Source organism: Podarcis vaucheri (assembly GCF_965113315.1).
Source record: "Podarcis vaucheri genome assembly, chromosome: 5".
Lineage (NCBI taxonomy): Eukaryota > Metazoa > Chordata > Lepidosauria > Squamata > Lacertidae > Podarcis > Podarcis vaucheri.
The window spans coordinates 82534792-82553337 of NC_138763.1; the positions used below are offsets into that span (position 1 = coordinate 82534792).

Sequence of the window (18546 nt, forward strand, 5' to 3'; positions counted from 1 at the left end):
TTCCATTTCCCACATTATCCTTGCAGCCACTTCCTCCCATCCCTGCGCCAAGATCCCCGCCTTCTGCCTACAAAGTCCACAGCTTTGCTGCAGTAAAGAAGAGCTCAAATCCAAATCTTTCAAAAGAAGCTATAGAAAACACACTAAATACAGCCTGAGGAAACGCAGCCAGATGGGTGGGGTATTATTATTATTATTATTATTATTATTATTATTATTATTATGTGAAATGCATTCCTGTGGAGCCAACTAGAAAATGCACACAAGTACATTTTTTTCCCCACACACTTCTGGTTCAGTTGGAATTGAATAAAATACAAGACATGGAGCACAAACAGCTTCAACTTGGGGGGCCCCACCCCCTCAAATATCTTATTGGAGGGGGAGAAGGGATCTCGGTCCCTAGGAATTGGTTCCTATAATAAGAACTTTTTAGGATCTTACAAATCTGGAATTTGTAGGTTGGGGTTCATGTTACCAATGGTTTTCAATAGTTTTCAAATGACGCCAATATTTCTCCCCCCCCCCCAATACACACACATGTAGAAAAACAACTCAGTGTAGGTGGTCTTGCTCAGAAATGGACCAAAAGAAAAATATTTAAGTGCTCTCTTCCCCAGTGCTAGTTTTCCTATCAAATCTGAACTTCTGCCTTGTGCCATAAGTCCCTAACATGTGTTAACTTTCAATTTTTGATATATCCTGGGCATGAAACTAGATTTGATGTTTGTTGCAGGTCTCCCATTTCCTGGAACATTTAGTCAATAGGTCTTATTAGGCAGAGTAAGACAGCTGCCTCAAGCAGCAAATGAAGAATGGTAGCGAGAGGTTGAAGAACATTCCACATGATCTGTCTGTGTCCACCTAAGCTAGTCAGCTACCCTTGAGTGACTGGATTACACTGTCCAGTCCAGTAATGATGAAAACCTCAGCTGCCAGTCCAGTCAGCTTCTGTATGTGGAATGGAGAAGGGTGGACATTTGTCCTTCAACTACAGCAGCAAAATGTATTGGGTCACCTCTGGTCACCATCACTGGGTGGCTGCTACTGGCAGGGGCAAAAAACTTTGGGAAGTGCCACAGGTAAATCTGGGGGGAAATAAGCTGGAGAATATTACACAGGGCTGCTCTTTTCAGCTACCACACATCCTAAGGGCCAACTCCATTTGTACATATCACCTTAAAGAGAGCCTTCACCATAAGTGAAAATGCTGTGATATTCCGAGAGAGTCTTGCCATCCCAGGAAGATCGATGGCAGAATGCAAACATATAAGTTCAGGGAGTCAACAAACCTTTAGTTCCTCCTGGATTTTCTCCTCCATCATTTTGGCTGCTTTGCGATCTTCTGTCTCTATCTTCCACTTCTCTGCCACGATTCGAGCTTTCTCCTTCGCCATAGCATCTCGAAATTTCTTTGTGATTTCCGCTTCTTTTTGCTTCCTTTAAAAAAGAGGAGCAGGTAGGCACGTAAAAAAAAAGTAAAAGCAGCAAAGAGGATTGTGACTCCTTAAAAGCTCACATGTTTATTTTGAGGTATGCCAGGGATTAGGAAACACATAGACTTGGTGGGCCAGATTCTTTACCTCCCCACCCACCAGTCAAAGTTGGCCTGCAGGATGGACAGAGATAAAGACTAAGCAAGATTGAATTACACACTCATGAACTTATGTGCAGGGAGTCCTGCTTTCCAGCTGCAGGATCCAGCTACATCTCTGCCTGCCCCACATATGACATCTGCTATGGGCCCAATGGGAAGACCTAGTGGTCCAAATTTGGCCTGCAGGGTAGAGGTTCCCCAACATAAGCTTTTGCATACTGTTTATAATTCCTTTCTCTATACCCATATATATACCTGCCAACCAAGGATAAAATTTCACTCCCAATAGGTTGCCTGTGGTGTGATGAGAGTGGGGGCAGGATCTCAGACTGTAATTCACAGCAAGATCTCACTGAGAATGGTAATTATTGGCATTCTTTCAAGCAACCACCCTACTGTCTGAGAGACAAAACCTCAGAACTGAAGACTAAAGCTCCATGGATTCTGATGATTCCCAACAACAATGGAAACACAGAGGTCCGTGTGTTTACAAGCTCTTCATCCATATAGAGGTTTTTGTGGGTATCAAAGATCATGGGAAAAACTGGAAGAGATTCCTGATTAAAGCAAGAGACATAATATTCTTAAGATTTTTTTAAAACTTAAAAGCAAATTGATTAGGTATTATGGCTTTGTTTGTTGGTTGGGTTTTTGTTTTTGTTTAGCACTGATGTCATAGCTGACCTAACCAAAGTGGGTTATTTATAACAAAAGCAAAGATGGATATACTTGATATTTTAGATTAAAAATTGAAAACGGTTTTGAAATGAAAGCATTGTCCTATACTTTGAGGAGACAGTGTTCTAGAAATGTGAGCCTCCTTATCCAACATCACTGACATGAGTAACTTTGGTTTTGCAAAATGCTCACCATAATTCTTCTGCTTCCTTCTGGGCTTGTTGTCTGGCTCTTTCTGCAATAAGTTCCTCTGTAAGCTGCTCATAAGGCTTGTCTCCAGGAGCTTCTCCCATAATCCAAACCCAGACCTCGCCATCAGTCCCACAGAGCCACTGCACTCGTTTGTCATTACCTGCAACAGCCGTCAAAATACACAACAAAAAGGCTTTACGACAAGGGAATGATGTTCTCAAGAGTCAATAACACACAGTCGGCACGAGGATCAAAATACAAATCATGGACCTAAGCACATGAGCTGTTTCACAGAAGTGAAGCCAACCTTAATATGTTACACCAACCCTGTGCTTATTTGTGGCATCACTCTGAGTGAACATGAGGACCAGCAACTAACCTCCTGGGAGTTAAGCTGCAGGCTTCAATTTCTGAGCCATCACTTCTCTTTTGGTAAAAAAGAAAAAAGAAAAGAAAGAAAGCGGCAGACTCCCATCAGCTTCACCAGTTTGTTTTACTCACTTCCTTGCCTTTCCCTGCTCCCATATAAACTTCCCTTTCCTGCTATTGCACTTGGTTTTGTGCAACAAAGCAGTTTACTGCTGACTTCATAATGCTGGCTGTTGATCACTCAAGATGACATCACAATACATCACCGGAGGTAAAAAATACAGTCTTTTGAAGTGTGAAATCTTTCTGTAAATGCAGAACTGTGTGAAGGAGGCTACCCATAACCTTTTCCCGAGTCTGTTACAACAGGATATATGCCCAGGCTACCCAGGAAGAACAAGACACACCAAACCTATCAAACAGAATTGGGTTAGAAGTTAAAATTATGTTTTGAGTTCCTGAGCAAGAATCATGTGAAATGAATATAGATATACAATATAAACCTCAAATGATCCCAGACGTTCCCACAGCTCTGGTCATTAACATTATGGAGTCAATCTTGTCTGAAAAACATACTTAGGTCTCTTAAATGGAAACTGCTTCCTTGTCAAGATATGTGCAGAAATTAATTGATTTTATTTTATTTAGAGAGCATGAGACAATGGCACTGCACATGTGTAATGGCACACGTTCCTAAATAAGTGTGGCACAAGTTCTATTTTGATGGAAACAGCAAGGTTAAAAGTTGCAGCCCTATGAAGTGAAAATGTCACCAGCTGCCACTGAGTGGTCAGAACTGAATGAAAAAAAGAAAAATCAGAGTCTGCAAAAATTAAACAGAAATCTCATAAAAAGCAGGGTGGCCGGCGGGTGGGGGGGAGTGGATAGAAGCTCCTACTTTGAAGAAACAGAACAGCTACCAAATCAAAAAGTTAATATAATTGTATAAATAAAACATGAAGGGATGTTTCCATACATATACAAAAAGGCAGTGAAGAGAAAGAAAAAAGTTGTTCAATTTAAGTCAAGCCAGAGAAAAATGATAAAAGTCCCAAAGCAGATCGACTGAAAATAATGTTTAGGTGTGGGGAAAGAAATGTGTGTGAGAGGGGGGGGGGATCATGGGGAAATACTGTCTAATAACTGTTTGAAACCGTATCAATAACTAGGGGCATGCAATGGCCACAAAAATCGATTTGTGTTTGTATTTGTAGATCAGGGTGCTTGAGACAGTTTGAGAGCTGTTTGGTGCCTTCCTGTTTGGGACCAAATTAGATCTGATTAAAACAAAACTCTCCCCGCCCACATTCAATTATGGGGAATAAAAAAAAAGACTAAAACTCCACACACACACACACTTTTTCACAGAAGTGAATGAAAATCGCAGGCATACAAGCCCCTCCAGAGTGGATTAAGCCTGCCAAATCATAGGCAGACACATTCCATGAGTTTTGTGCAAGAAACCTTTGAAGTTTGATCTTTAATTGTTATTATTTTTGATACCTGTATCTTGTTTTCTGCCAGAAATGGAGGCATGATCAGCCCTGTTGAAAAGATGAAGCCTGCCCAATTTCAGAATTATAAGTGCAGCGATTCTTCTTCAAGAACATACTGGGGGGGGGGGAGAGGTTACAACAGAAATCATAGGGTGACCAGGATACTGAAGTAATTAGTATAGATCCCAAAGAAATTCTGAAGTGGGGGAAATATTACCCACCTACCTGGCACCCAGAAAAGACCCTGTTACCACAAGGTTTGTTGGTACAGTGGGCTTCTGCTCTCCCCCTGGGATTTTTGGGGATATAAGTGAAGGCGGTGACAGTCCTGTGTGAGTGTCTGGAGGCGGTTGGAGGATGGATGGCGGCAAACAGATTGAGATTGAATCCTGACAAGACAGAAGTACTGTTTTGGGGGGACAGGAGGCGGGCAGGTGTGGGGGATTCCCTGGTCCTGAATGGGGTAACCGTGCCCCTGAAGGACCAGGTGTGCAGCCTGGGAGTCATTTTGGACTCACAGCTGTCCATGGAGGTACAGGTCAATTCTGTATCCAGGGCAGCTGTCTACCAACTCCACCTGGTACGCAGGCTGAGACCCTACCTGCCCGCTGACTGTCTCGCCAGAGTGGTGCATGCTCTGGTTATCTCCCGCTTGGACTACTGCAATGCGCTCTACGTGGGGCTACCTTTGAAGGTGACTCGGAAACTACAACTAATCCAGAATGCGGCAGCTAGACTGGTGACTGGGGGCGGCCACCGAGACCACATAACACCGGTCTTGAAAGACCTACATTGGCTCCCAGTACGTTTCCGAGCACAATTCAAAGTGCTGGTGTTGACCTTTAAAGCCCTAAACGGCCTCGGTCCAGTATACCTGAAGGAGCATCTCCACCTCCATCGTTCTACCCGGACACTGAGGTCCAGCACCGAGGGCCTTCTGGCGGTTCCCTCACTGCGAGAAGCCAAGTTACAGGGAACCAGGCAGAGGGCCTTCTCGGTAGTGGCACCCGCCCTGTGAAACGCTCTCCCACCAGATGTCAGAGAGAACAACAACTACCAGACTTTTAGAAGACATCTGAAGGCAGCCCTGTTTAGGGAAGCTTTTAATGTTTGATGTATCATAGTATTTTAATATTCTTTTGGAAGCCGCCCAGAGTGGCTGGGGAAACCCAGCCAGATGGGCGGGGTATAAATAAATTATTATTATTATTATTATTATTATTATTATTATTATTATTATTATTATTGCCACTTCTCCCAGGGAGAGAGACATGAAAGGGTGATGGTAGGGAAAAACAGAACAGATCAGTGTGAAAAACAAACACTTTTTAATATTTTGCTCAACATCTCTCCCACAAATTACCGCGGTTCGAGTGCCATGGGATAATTAACTGTGATTAAAGCCTAGACAAAAGATTCCCTGCATCTTTCCACCACTTAAGTTCAGGATGTTTTGCTATCAGCTTCATTTTGCTTTTACTGTATTTCATTTTATTTTAACGCAGTGATAGCTTTGAAAACGCTGGGAAAACGCTGGGAAAACGCACCTGACTTCACAGAGTAACTTGGGGCTTTAGGGAGCCCCTTATCTGACTCAAAAACTCTTGTTAAACAGCATGCTCCAACTCAGGCATGTGGAAACCTCGTCCATATCCCTCCTATCTGCCTCATAATTCAGGAAGTAAATGAAGTTCGCACACACCCCTACCAGGAACCAAGTAGAGGGGTTCATAGAGTAAAGTGTGAAGAAGCAGAAGCAGTATAAATATAACATCCAAAAAAAATGGGAGAAATTCACAAGTCAGCAAAGTATAAACAAAGTTGTTTATGTGTCTCCCTAAAGGCAGAAACAATAGGGCAAAGACAGTGATAACAGTGCACTTTTTTGTGGAAACCAATTTTAAAACTCCACATGGACATGGAGTATAATGTTTTCATATACAGGGAACAGTATGTCATAACAACAAACCTGTATCCCGAAGAATAGCTTGTGAGCGGTTTTAGATATATTAGAACCAAGTGATTTAAGAATGCAATGAGCAGAAAATCAAGAACTGTTTTAACCTTGCTCATCAAACAAATGAATTCAGATGTATTTATTTGTGTCAGAATGTTGCATTTAGACCTAGAATAATTAAAGTAATCCCAAGAATATTCCATCAGCCATGAAAAGAGGAGGCATAACAACACTCCTCAAACTGGAAAAGGTTTTTGAAGTGTATGCTTGTACACAGGCAATAGAGAAGTACAACTAGGGCTTTTTTTCAGCCAGAACTTGCCGGAACTCGGTTTCGGCATGTCTCAGGTGGGCGCTAGTGCCATTAAAAGAGAACAAGGGGGGTGTCTATGGTGCATTCAGGCACCTCTTTTTCTAGGAAAAAATAGAACTGCCTACAACCTAATACATATTCACCCACATAAACGTTGGCGTGTGTTCAAATGCTGCTTTTCATGAAACAAAATTTTGAAGAAGTACAAGGCACATGATTGTGCAAATCTAGCACATTTGGAAGACAGTGTCCAACACTAGGATGAATCAACAGCATACATTTATGCTGGGCCTAATGAAGTTATGTGGTACTTTTTAAAAATAGAAACATTTATAACCCACCCTTTGGTCCCAGTTGGAATAGATTCCAATAATTTAAAATCAGAATAATTTTTTTTGATGGAGCCAATTGAGGTACTTTCATATATCCCTGCATCATGCACACCAATAAAAGATGGAAGGAATCTGAAACATGGGACACTTACATTTAAAGTAAGGTGAACTTTAATGTTTGGTCAGCCAGAATATTTATTCGGCTTTACGCCCATCATAAAGCACAACACACAAAACAAATCAAATAAAACAGCGGTCTCGTACAAGCCACAAATAATATAACACAATTCACAGCTCACAAGGACAAATATTGGCAATTCAAAAGAAAAATTTAAGATTAAGATTAAAAATTTAAGCACTACGCTAAAATCAATATCTGATGTCATTATCGAAAATTCTTATAACTATCAATAATCAGCTAACATTCCATTCCGTCTCTTATACGAGAGGACGGCTGTTAGGAATTTAGCAACCTGTAGGGTAATATAAGGATCCACATCTTGAAGAACCCATGTTTGGTCATGTTCTCTAGGATCCTGAATTCAGCAACACAGTCGAGGCGATGGTAGGTAAGCAGTATATAAATTGTTTAAAATAATAAATAAAACAGACTGTCGTGAGCTGCACTTGACTTGTTTTATGAACAAATGCTGAGGTAAAATTATCCTGATGTACATCTGGAAAATGGCTGTTTTGCATCGGCACACATCAACAGCAAGGCTCCTATCAAGTAAGAGTTTGTGGACGTTTTATTCTCATTATTCACTACTGTGATGTGAATGATGGATGGTAGGAGGCAACACTTCAATTCGCAGTTCATTCTCTTGTGTTAATGGACACTATGTAAAACATTGCTTATGGCTAAGCAAGGTCTTTAGTCCCTCCTACTCCCCATTACAGATGACTGTACAGCAACTGCAGTGGTACCTTGGGTTAAGAACTTAATTCGTTCTGGAGGTCCGTTCTTAACCTGAAACTGTTCTTAACCTGAGATACCACTTTAGCTAATGGGGCCTCCCACTGCCACCGCACAATTTATGTTCTCATCCTGAAGCAAAGTTCTTAACCCAAAGGTACTATTTCTGGGTTAGCGGAGTCTGCAACCTGAAGCGTCTGTAAACTGAGGTACCACTGTATCAACAAACCAGTGGTTTTCAACCAGTGTGCTGTGGCACCCTGGGGTGCCTTGAATGATCGTCTGGGGTGCTGCAGGCAACACTGGTCTCCATCCCTTTCTCCTTCCCTCTCTCCATCCTCTGATGCCCTCTTGCATCTCTGCCTGCCAAAGGCTTGCACAGCTGTTTGTTGCAGCAGCCCTGGCTACAAGCTCAGCAGGTGAATGGTATGTCTGGGGCTAGCCAGGGGGTCCTTTCTAAGCCCCTGTGGAGCAGTGTGTGAAGACACCTCTCTTTGGGGCAGGAGAGCAGGTCAGAGACTAGGGGTGCCAGCAGTGGTTGCCCAGAGGACTCCCAAGAAGAGGGGAGAGGAGGCTGAGGGAACACCCCACAAGGGAGGGTATTTGAAAAGTGGTGAGGGACTACCATCTCTGCAGGCAAAGGGTGACATAGCTGGGCTCCTGAACCCCACAGGGGTGCCGCAGAAATGATGTAGTTGGGCAAGGGAGCCGTAGACTCAAAAAGGTTGAAAACCTCTGACGTGCCATAAACCCTTAATTTCGATGGCTTCCTACATGAGAAATAAGTTTAGACTGGCAGAGTTGGATGTTTCTCAGCCACATGCAGGGGCTGACCTACATTTTGGGGGTCTTGAAGCTTAAACTGTCATGGTGGCCCCTTTGCAACCAGCAACAAAGTCTGGGTAACCACTGTTATCTTCTTCAATGGGCCTGTTGAAGACAGATCACCACACCTATACAACATTTGTGCTACTGACTCTCAAACTTTGGGACAGCTTTCTGTAAATCCAGGACTGTCCCTGGAAAATATGGACATGTGGAGGGTCTGAGCTTCCTTAGTTTCATAGCAGATCTGCCCTTGCCCACTTGTATGCATGTGACTGCTGGCCTTCTGCAGAGCACTCTTCTGTACAGAGCATGCACATCGGGACTTAAATAGAGGTCTTTCTAACTGAGAACGTAGCACTGCAGCAAACACAAACTCAAGAGCTGGAACAGAAACAGTTTTCTTCCTTTGCTTTAGATCCAAGAACAGGCATCACTTTTATAAGCAGGAACATTTCTTTTCCACCCAGAGTGTCACTGTTCCCTGAATAATGAAATTCAGGCTAAGAATCTCTCTAAAAACAAGTTAAGATAAATCTCAATAAATAGGTCATATGGAGGCAGCCTGGTACCCTCCAATTGGCTGAAAAATATCCTATTTCCCCTGATATTTGGAGCAGTGGGGGGCAGGACAGATAGGTAACAAGTCCATCTGAGGCTATTTTGGAGAGTTCACTCATCTCTGGCCCTTTGGCTTCACCTGTGCTAAGCAAACCAGCATCCCTAAGAATTGTTCGGATTACATCCTCAACGCATATCATTCTAGGCTGCATCCGTGTGGTAAGTACACAGCACATTCTCTTTTTGCAGTGCCAGTGACTACAATGGCAGCCTTCCAGGAGGCAGGAGGCTGTGACTAATATAACATTGAAAATGTATACTCACTATTGCTTGTAAACACAAGCAGCACTAGCACCAGAACAATAATATTTGCTTGTCCTTTTCCAGTGCCTTCTATGACAGATAAATAGAAACCACTTCTGGCTGAACTTCACAGCAATGAACTCAGGAAACAAGGCCTTAGAGAGCAATACGGAGCTTAGGACTCTGGCCTATAAGAATCATTAGTCTCCAATGAACTGCACTGCCAGTCTAATGTATGCCATGGTCTGGAGTGGCTGTTCCCAGGCTCATGCTCGCAAAAGGCCAACAAAACTAAAAGAAAAAAGAAGTTTCAGAACATTAAGAGGGGAGGGGAAGCAGAGGAAGAACCTTCCACAATAGACCAGGCAGTAAGAATTTTATGAAGAAGACCCTCTGACCTGCAAAACTATGAAGTAAATAAAAAACAATTTCATGGCATTAATGCTTGCCTGCAGCATCATTCATGGGGAGTGCTACCCCCCCAAAAAAAAAACTAAGTCAGCATCCCCATTTATGGTCCCCTGTGATTAATTGAAGGTACTTTTCACACTGTCTCAGAATTTTCATTATCACGATCTACTCACTTCTATCCATCGGTGACAGAAAAGGGGTAGGGAAGAGAGCTTTGGAATGGAAGGGATCTGAGAGATTCCCTTCCGAGCCACTGACATGTTGCTCTCCCCCTTCCTTTTGTGAGGGAAGATCAGCGTACGTGCCAACTTTTTCCATCCCAAATCCAGGACACCCAAACCCCCATCAGGTCTGCTTGTCTGATCAGCAATCTGAGGGCTCATCCATAATTGCCTTTGTCCTTGAAAAAAAGCAGGTGTCGGAGCAGTTTTCCCCTTGCCCCACACTTTCTAGCATGGGTAAAAGCAGTTTTGACCTTGCCTTGCTGCTTTCCCCCAGAAAACCCACTCTTTAACTATAAATTGGAGCAGAGAAAACCCAATCAATGTTTTGCTCCAATTCAATGGTAAAGAGTGGGTTTCCTCAGTGCAGCAAAGGCAAGTCTGGATAAACCTTCACCTGGATAAACCTTGGCACCTAAGAACCTGGATCCAGGATTCCCTGTGATAACCTGTAATACAGTTTTCGGGGTCCATCGATAATGGCTACCAGAATTAAGATGCTGCATACCAATATTATATTCATCCATTTTTAACAAACCTAAGAACATATATAAGAAAATCTGTCTCCAGCCCCAGCAGAAGTCAGGCAGGTACAGAAAGATCTGCATCTCTCATTTGAGGCCTCAAGTCATTTGCATTCATGCTGCTAATTAAAAGCCATTTAAAATAACTGGGGCTGCAGTTGATGGGATATTGCTAGAATCAGCTCATTGCATGCAGGCTCATTTATCATTGTTTTTAGCAATTATGGCATCCTTGACAATTCCCCATTGTTTGCCATCTCCACAGCCTTTTGAAATTGATTCATTTTTGTGTGGAAAGTCCATTGCAAACCCAATTGGATATCAAATCTCAGAGAAATACCATTAGTTAGACAAGGGTTGCAGCACACTCAGCTGAACGAAATATTCAGGTACTTCAGTCACTCTATTGTGTGGCAGATTAATTGCTAATTAAATTATCGTTTTAGTGGATCATTGCCTTGGAACCTTAGTAACATTAAGGTACTTCCAAATCCTGCTTGCTACTGACTACAATTTCCTGTTTAATCCCTTTGTTTCTATCACATGTTCCTCACAACTAAAGCTCCCTAGATGCAGTAAACTAGTATAACAGAAACTGGACTGCACTAAACTTGTCTTCCTAAGGTCCTAGTTTGTTTCATGTGGAGGGTTGGTTAATATGCGGAAGAATTTTAAAATATAAGACAAACACCTGCTGTGGCACAGTCCTGATTTCTACCATTTTGTTTTGTGTGGTGTGTGTATTAGCATTTGGCAGCTCATCCACAGCTATGGCTCTCCCCATATTATTAAGTTTATTATTATTATTGTTATTATTATTATTATTATTATTATTATTATTATTATTAAGTTTTATTAAGTTTGCAGATGACACCACCATAATGGGTTTAATAATAGGTGGGGACGAATCAGCGTATAGAGGGGAGGTCCAAAAAATATCTACAGGGAACAACTTGCACCTTAATATCAGCAAGACAAAGGAGATGGTATTGGACTTTCGGAAGAAGAGAGGAGAACTAGCCCCGCTGTACATCAGGGAGGGCTGTGTGGAGAGAGTCTCTTCCTTTAAATTACTAGGAGTTTATCTCAGTGAAGACCTTACTTGGAAAATAAGTACAACCCAGGTGGTTAAGAAAGCCCAACAGAGACTCCATCTCCTCAGAGTATTGTGGAAGAAGGATGTCAATCAACATTTGATTATCTCCTTCTACCGGTCAACAATAGAAAGTGTCCTTTCATACTGCATCACGGTGTGGTACGCTGGTTTGACACCATCTGATAAGAAGTGCCTACAGAGGGTGGTGAATACAGCACAAGATATTATGGGCTGTCCTGTGAATCCACTCGATGAAATAGCAGAAGAACGTTGCCTCAGGAGAGTGAGGAAATTTCTCAGGGATGATTCACACCCTGGCCGGCACTTTCTTGATCTCCTGCCCTCAGGCAGAAGATATAGAAGCATGATTAGTCACACCAACAGGGTAAAGAACAGCTTCTGTCCATGGGCTGTTAGGCTGTTGAATGAAAAGATAACAACAGGGCAACTGACTTTTGGGTTTGGTGGGTGTGCATCAGTAAACGAGGGGAATTAAGACTAAGAGAGCTGAGTGGGGGGTGCTCATGTAATCTCACTGTATGCAAGTTGTACAAGTGACAATAAAGTATTTCAGTTTCAATTTCAATCCTAGACTCTCATTCAGAAGCACAGGATTCTGTTTTGGCTGCCATGGCAACCAAGGTTCTTAACAAGCTGGAGGCCCATTGGATGGTTGGAAGGACCATCAAGTGGTTGGCTATACCTGGCTACATCCCTTTCCAGCTGGCTTTGACCCAGCTTTCTTTGCCTCTCGCTGTCCATTTGGACTCTGTCCACTGCTTCCTCTGCAGCTGAAGCTCAGATTTCCTGCTTCCTTTGGCTCCTCCTCATACTGTTCAGCTGTAGTCCACCTCTGTAGCCATGCTGGAAGAAAAGAGCTGACTTTGTGACATCAGCTGCCACTGAACCAATCTCCTCTGCAATTTAGATTTGAACTGACGGTGGAGATTTGTGCAGTAACTGCTGATGTCACAAAGACCCTGAGCTACTTCCTGCTAAAGCAAGAGGAAGCAGTCCTGTCCCAGTGTAGAGTCCCTTGAGAGAAGAAGCAGTTGGGGTCCTCCTAAGAGAAATATAGTAAGTTCCTCAAATAAAGCTTAGTACTTTCTTCCTCATCCTTAGCTACCAAAAAAATTCATGAGGGAAGATTGAGACACGCAATTGCAGAGATGTGGGGCACGCATCATCTGTTAAAAATAACACATTTTCATCACTTTCCTTAAGTCAAAGCGTTATTTGGCTATTGTATGTTTATTTGAACTGCTTGTTTATTGAACCCTTAGGTCATGCATCCCCAGGGCTCAGGACAGGTTATTTGAAACAAATAATCACCTAACCTTAAATTTAGAAAGTTGTGTTCTCATCCTTGCTGCTTAAAAGATTTCATACTTATTTGTTTCCTTTCTGCTATATTCTGCTGCAGCTGTTCTGCACATTTCAAATATGCTCCATCAGCATTCAGTGATCCACCATAGACCTAATCATTCTTCTTTGTAGTTTTTGAGACAAGCTTTTGAAGGCTTGTTTTCTCTCCCTCCCTCCCTCCTTCTCTCCCACCACATATTTTGAAGCCTAGTGCATCCTAATGTACTGAATGGTTTAGCACAGGGGATGGGCAATGAAATTAACTACCACTTACATTTTTTATCAATGCTCACTGTTGATGAATTGTCACATGTTCCGATATGGATTTGTCAAATCTGCAGGATAAATACTATTCAGTTTCATAATCAATGGGCTAATAATGCCCTTATAAAAGCTGCATTGGAGCACATGATAAGAGCATATTGAGCTCTTCATCCACTGTAGTGATCAGGTGGGATTGCTATGAGGAATTATAACAAATATAGAGTAAGCCATCTGTGTCAGCAATGAAAGCATTGCATTAACTGGGTTTAAACTATTTTGATATGATTCTTGATCAATCTACACCCCTGCATCCCTGTTCCATCTCTCTCTCCTCACATGTCACGTACACAGCCCAGATGTCGCCAGGCAGACATCCTGGGCCATAAAGATAGTGGGCAAGTTTCTTTGAAGTGTTTTTCTAATATGTAATCTTAAAATGTTAATCTTGGAGCCAGGAAAGAGATCTCACATGAAGGTGATAATGATCCTGTCTTTCTGGCCATCCTTCTTATCATGTATATTTCTCACCTCTGGGGTTGCCACATGCTCCCCTTTGTAGTTCTCAACTTATTTACCACCCCTTTGTAGTTCTCAACTTATTTACCCCAAAATATATGCATGCTAATTAGTGTTGTAGTGTAACTTTTTCCCCACGTGGGGTTTGATGAAATGCTCAGAGGAAATAGGATTGGTTCTCACGAGCACTGTGTGAAGGATTCTTTTGTTAATAAAATGGCCTGGTGAGGGGTGTGGTTTATGCACTTTCTCCAAGAGCCTTGCTGGTCAAAGCCTTGTGTCTTGTTTTAAATCAGGGTCCAGTCCTTCCTTTACTTTGCGAACGCAACAATCCACATTTCTGGGCTTAGATGTAGGTAATATTCATGATACCTGCTTAGGCCATTGATAGCCATACTAGCTTTGTCCCATTTTTGCCTTGTTTCCATGCCTCTGTTTTCTCACTGTAGCTTATTTATTATCTTCCCCCATGCTTCCCACATGCACTGGTTCTGTGCATACAGTATTGTTAAGAACTGTTCTCCCTTTTCAGTTGCCACAAATGCAAAGAATTGATGGGCAGCTTTGAATTTTAAAAACTCTCACTCTCCATTAAGCTTAAGCCGAGACACCATAGGCAAAAATAGTCCCTCCTTATCTGAGTGCTGTGAAACAAGCCTTCATCCTCCCTGCTGCTATGAGAGGCCCCTGCTAGCCACTTATATGCCCTCTACCATAAACCACGTTCATGAGTGTTGTTGCTGAGATGACACATTCTCGATGCTGAGCAGCTGCAACTGGCATGGTAAGGCTATGCTGCTCACGTGACCTTTGATCAGCTGAGTAGTAGTAATAATAATAACAATAGTTTATTTCTACCCCACTCATCTGGCTGGGTTTCCCCAGCCACTCTAGGTGGCTTTCAACAGAATACAGTGGTACCTCAGGTTAAGCACTTAATTCGTTCCGGAGGTCCGTTCTTAACCTGAAACTGTTCTTAACCTGAAGCACCACTTTAGCTAATGGGGCCTCCTGCTGCTGCTGTGCCTCCAGAGCATGATTTCTGTTCTCATCCTGAAGCAAAGTTCTTAACCTGAAGCACTATTTCTGGGTTAGAGGAGTCTGTAACCTGAAGCATATGTAACCTGAAGCGTATGTAACCTGAGGTACCACTGTATTAAAAACAGAATAAAACTTCAAACATTAAAAACTTCCCTAAACAGGGCTGCCTTCAGATGTCTTCTAAAAGTCAGATAGTTGTTTATTTCCTTGACATCTGATGTGAGGGCATTCCCCAGGGCGGGCACCACTACCGAGAAGACCCTCTGCCTGGTTCCCTGTAACCTCACTTTTCTCAGTGAGGGAACCACCAGAAGGCCCTCAGCACTAGACCTCAGTGTCAGGGCTGAACGATGGGGGTGGAGATGGTCTTTCAGGTATACTCCTTCAGTTCCTGCATCATACTGGGAAAGGGAGGGGAAGGAGAATAGCAGGCAGGTCAGTGTGGTGCAAACACACTGGCAGCAGCACCAGATTGGATGTGCTGGTGCATTTGCACCATGCCAACCTCACCACTGTGTCGCTCCCCATCCCAGTGTTCTGCAGCGACTCAGCCAGACACAGAGAGAACAGGTGAGCAGGTTTGCTCCACCATACCATCCACTGTTACAGATGAGGTATTTCCTCTGTGAAGGCACAAAATCTGTTAATTAATGCTTCCAGTGCTGAACGTCTGGTGTTCTCATCACCACCTATAATTTCTTTTTTCAGTAGCAGGAGTTGCCAATCAGAAGGTCGGTGGTTCAAATCCCCGTGACGGGGTGAGCTCCCGTTGCTCGGTCCCTGCTCCTGCCAACCTAGCAGTTCGAAAGCACATCAAAGTGCAAGTAGATATATAGGTACCGCTCCAGCGGGAAAGTAAACGGCGTTTCCGTGTGCTGCTCTGGTTCACCAGTAGCTGCTTAGTCATGCTGGCCACATGACCAGGAAGCTGTACGCCGGCTCCCTCGGCCAATAAAGCAAGATGAGTGCCGCAACCCCAGAGTCGGTCACGACTGGACCTAATGGTCAGGGGTCCCTTTACCTTTTTATAGAGTCAATCAGAAGTTGCAGTGGTGCCATTCCATCTGGTCTGCTACCCTCCCCAACCATACTGATACCTGGTCTTTCCAGCCTGTAAACATTGCACAACTGACCATCATTTTACTTCAGTGTTGATAATGTAATATTTATTGCCAATTTTGCACCTTGTTCAGGTTGTGCCCATCCCAGTTATACTAGTGAGAAATCATATATGGTTTTCTCATTCATCCTTGCTGAAAATTCAGTCAGTTTTCACTCATGATTCAAAATGCCTTTCCTATTCTTATAAAACTGGCTGATAACTCTTGCCTAGCCTCTAGTTCATTAAAGCCTGTAAAAAAAATTCTTTCAATAGGAATCATTTATGAATACTTGCAAAATCATCCAATTAGAGCCTCTGGAACTTTGGGAGTTAGGGTTGCTAGGGTTGCTAGGTGACTTGTATTTTAAAAGGCATATCTTAGGGCCAATTCATTTTTATTTTCCCTGTTGGGGAACCTATTTCTGAGTACAAAGTACACACAGCATTATTGATGAATGGTTCAGCTCACACATGTATAAATCATGGCCTTTTCTGGCAAAATCCCTGCAAGCAGTGCCCCTTTAAGGGCCTGGGTCCTGCTTACAAGCATTTCCCAGCAAATATTGCAGATAATAGACATGCATGCCATCAGCATGTTTGGCAATAGGTTCCGAAATAATGTATGAAATGGCACTACAGTGTGTTGGCCTCACTGATGTACAGAGTCTAATCAATGTCATTAACTCCAAATTAATGCAGGCACAGAATGATAGCCATATGCCTGCATTAACTTCTTGGTCCTCTGTTTTAATAGATAGCACAGAAACATTAAGAAAATACCCAGCCTAATAATGTAATATTGCTTTCTCCCACCACCACTCAATGCCAAAGACTCAAAAACTTGCTCCAAGCATTTAAAACATCAGTTGCAGACCCTCCAAGTATCCTTATTTTCCAGGGACAGTCCTGGATTTACAGAAGCTGTCCTGGTTTCTGATTTGATCTTTGAATGTCCTGCTTTTCCTTAGGATTATCTTGTTTTTACTGGAAAAAACATTGGACAGTATGGTGTTATGTGACCCCCTGAGCTAAGGAGATAAGTAACTACAATGGACTCTCGGGTTACGTTACCTTCAGGTAACATAACTTTCAGGTTGTGAATGTGGCAAACCCGGAAATGTATACTTCTGGGTTTTGCCACGCACACATGCACAGAAGTGCTCTGCGTGCCACATGCAGAAGCACTCTATCGCGCCACATGCATTTGCAGAAGTGGCGCCTCATGTTGCGGACTTTTCAGGGTACGTAAGGACCTCCGGAACAAATTAAGTTCATATCTGGAGGGTCCACTGTACACAACTTTTGGAAGACATCTGAAGGCAGCCATGTAAAGGAAAGTTTTTTCAATGTTTAATGTTTTATTATGTTTTTATGTATGTTAGGAGTCACACAGAGTGGCTGGGGCAAGCCAGCCAGATGGGCAGGGTATAAATGGTGTTCATGTCAGGAGCTCGTCCTACACTCGAGTAGGACCCTGGCAGAGACACATGCCCGACTGGCATGTTCCCTCCCTTCTGGTCTCAATGATTCGGAGCTTCAAAAGCTTTCTTCAGCCCGAACATCACAGCGACCGATGCCAACAGACACTGGCACACTTAAGGATCCGCAGAGTTTCCACAGCTTACATAACAGATCTCAGCAACTCAGCATTTTGGCTAATCTATTTTATTTACATATAAACACATACGTAACACTGCAACATGGATCCCTTTCTCTCTAGCATCAGACAGCAAAGAGAAAAAACAAAGGACAGTAGTCCCACTTCACGGAACACAGTAACACAAACATCCTGTCTCCATCACTTCCCACTCTGTGGAGTCAAAACATATACCGTCATGTGATAGACAACAATCCCATGACTGCAATCGTGGAGCAAGAATTCTAGCAGTTTATGGAACGGGATGTCCCTATTTTCATTGGAGAAATGTTGGAGGGTATGCAGTTCTTACAGAAGTCAAGCCGTGGGATAGTCATCCCTGCTTTAGACTGCTATTTAGTGTAGTTGACCAGCTCCACTCCATCCGGAAAAAGCCATTGTGTTTAAATGAGTCTTGATTTTGTAAGCATTGCTTTGGATTTCATTGGCCAATGGGAAGCAACAGGAAAGAAACAGAGAGGGGTATTTTGTGAGTTTCAAAGGCAAAGACGAGGAGAGGAGGCACAAGATGGCAGATGGGATAAAGAACTAGGGAGGCAATTGGGAACAACAATGAAACAGGCAAGTGGAGTGACATGGGAAATGCTAACTTACACTAAATGAAGGGTTGGGGGACTAAATGCTATTGAAAGAGCTACCTATAGATATACAGAAGACATAGGGGAAGGACGCAAAAGCTGCTAAGAAAGCTAATACCCACACCAGATGGAGGCGAGAAACCAACTGTTACTCACTAAAGAAAAAAGGCAATGGCAAAGAGAATACCTAGCCCTTCCACAACTGTGTCACACTTATGCTGAATCAGTACCA

The 18546-nt window shown here is 42.9% G+C and overlaps 1 protein-coding gene and 1 long non-coding RNA gene across 7 annotated transcripts in view; one reads left to right on the plus strand and one right to left on the minus strand.

The window, feature by feature from the left end:
* The window catches only part of SH2D4B (SH2 domain containing 4B), a 93555-nt gene that overhangs the window by 61023 nt on the left and 13986 nt on the right, over positions 1 to 18546 (minus strand). For 3 of the 5 annotated variants that reach the window (XM_082222477.1, XM_082222476.1, XM_082222480.1), the window contains exons 2-3: positions 2468 to 2627; positions 1293 to 1440 (exon numbers count right to left, since the gene is read on the minus strand). In XM_082222477.1, coding sequence (XP_082078603.1) covers positions 1293 to 1440; positions 2468 to 2627 — 308 coding nt within the window. Of the gene's footprint in view, positions 1 to 1292; positions 1441 to 2467; positions 2628 to 2846; positions 2987 to 18546 lie in introns of those variants that run through there. The other 2 variants (XM_082222479.1, XM_082222478.1) reach the window with 2 other exon arrangements.
* LOC309532376 overlaps positions 1 to 18546 on the plus strand; it is a 31291-nt gene that overhangs the window by 8124 nt on the left and 4621 nt on the right. For both annotated transcript variants that reach the window (XR_014219828.1, XR_014219829.1), the window contains exon 2: positions 11546 to 12868. This is a non-coding gene — a long non-coding RNA (uncharacterized lncRNA). The remainder of the gene's footprint in view (positions 1 to 11545; positions 12869 to 18546) is intronic.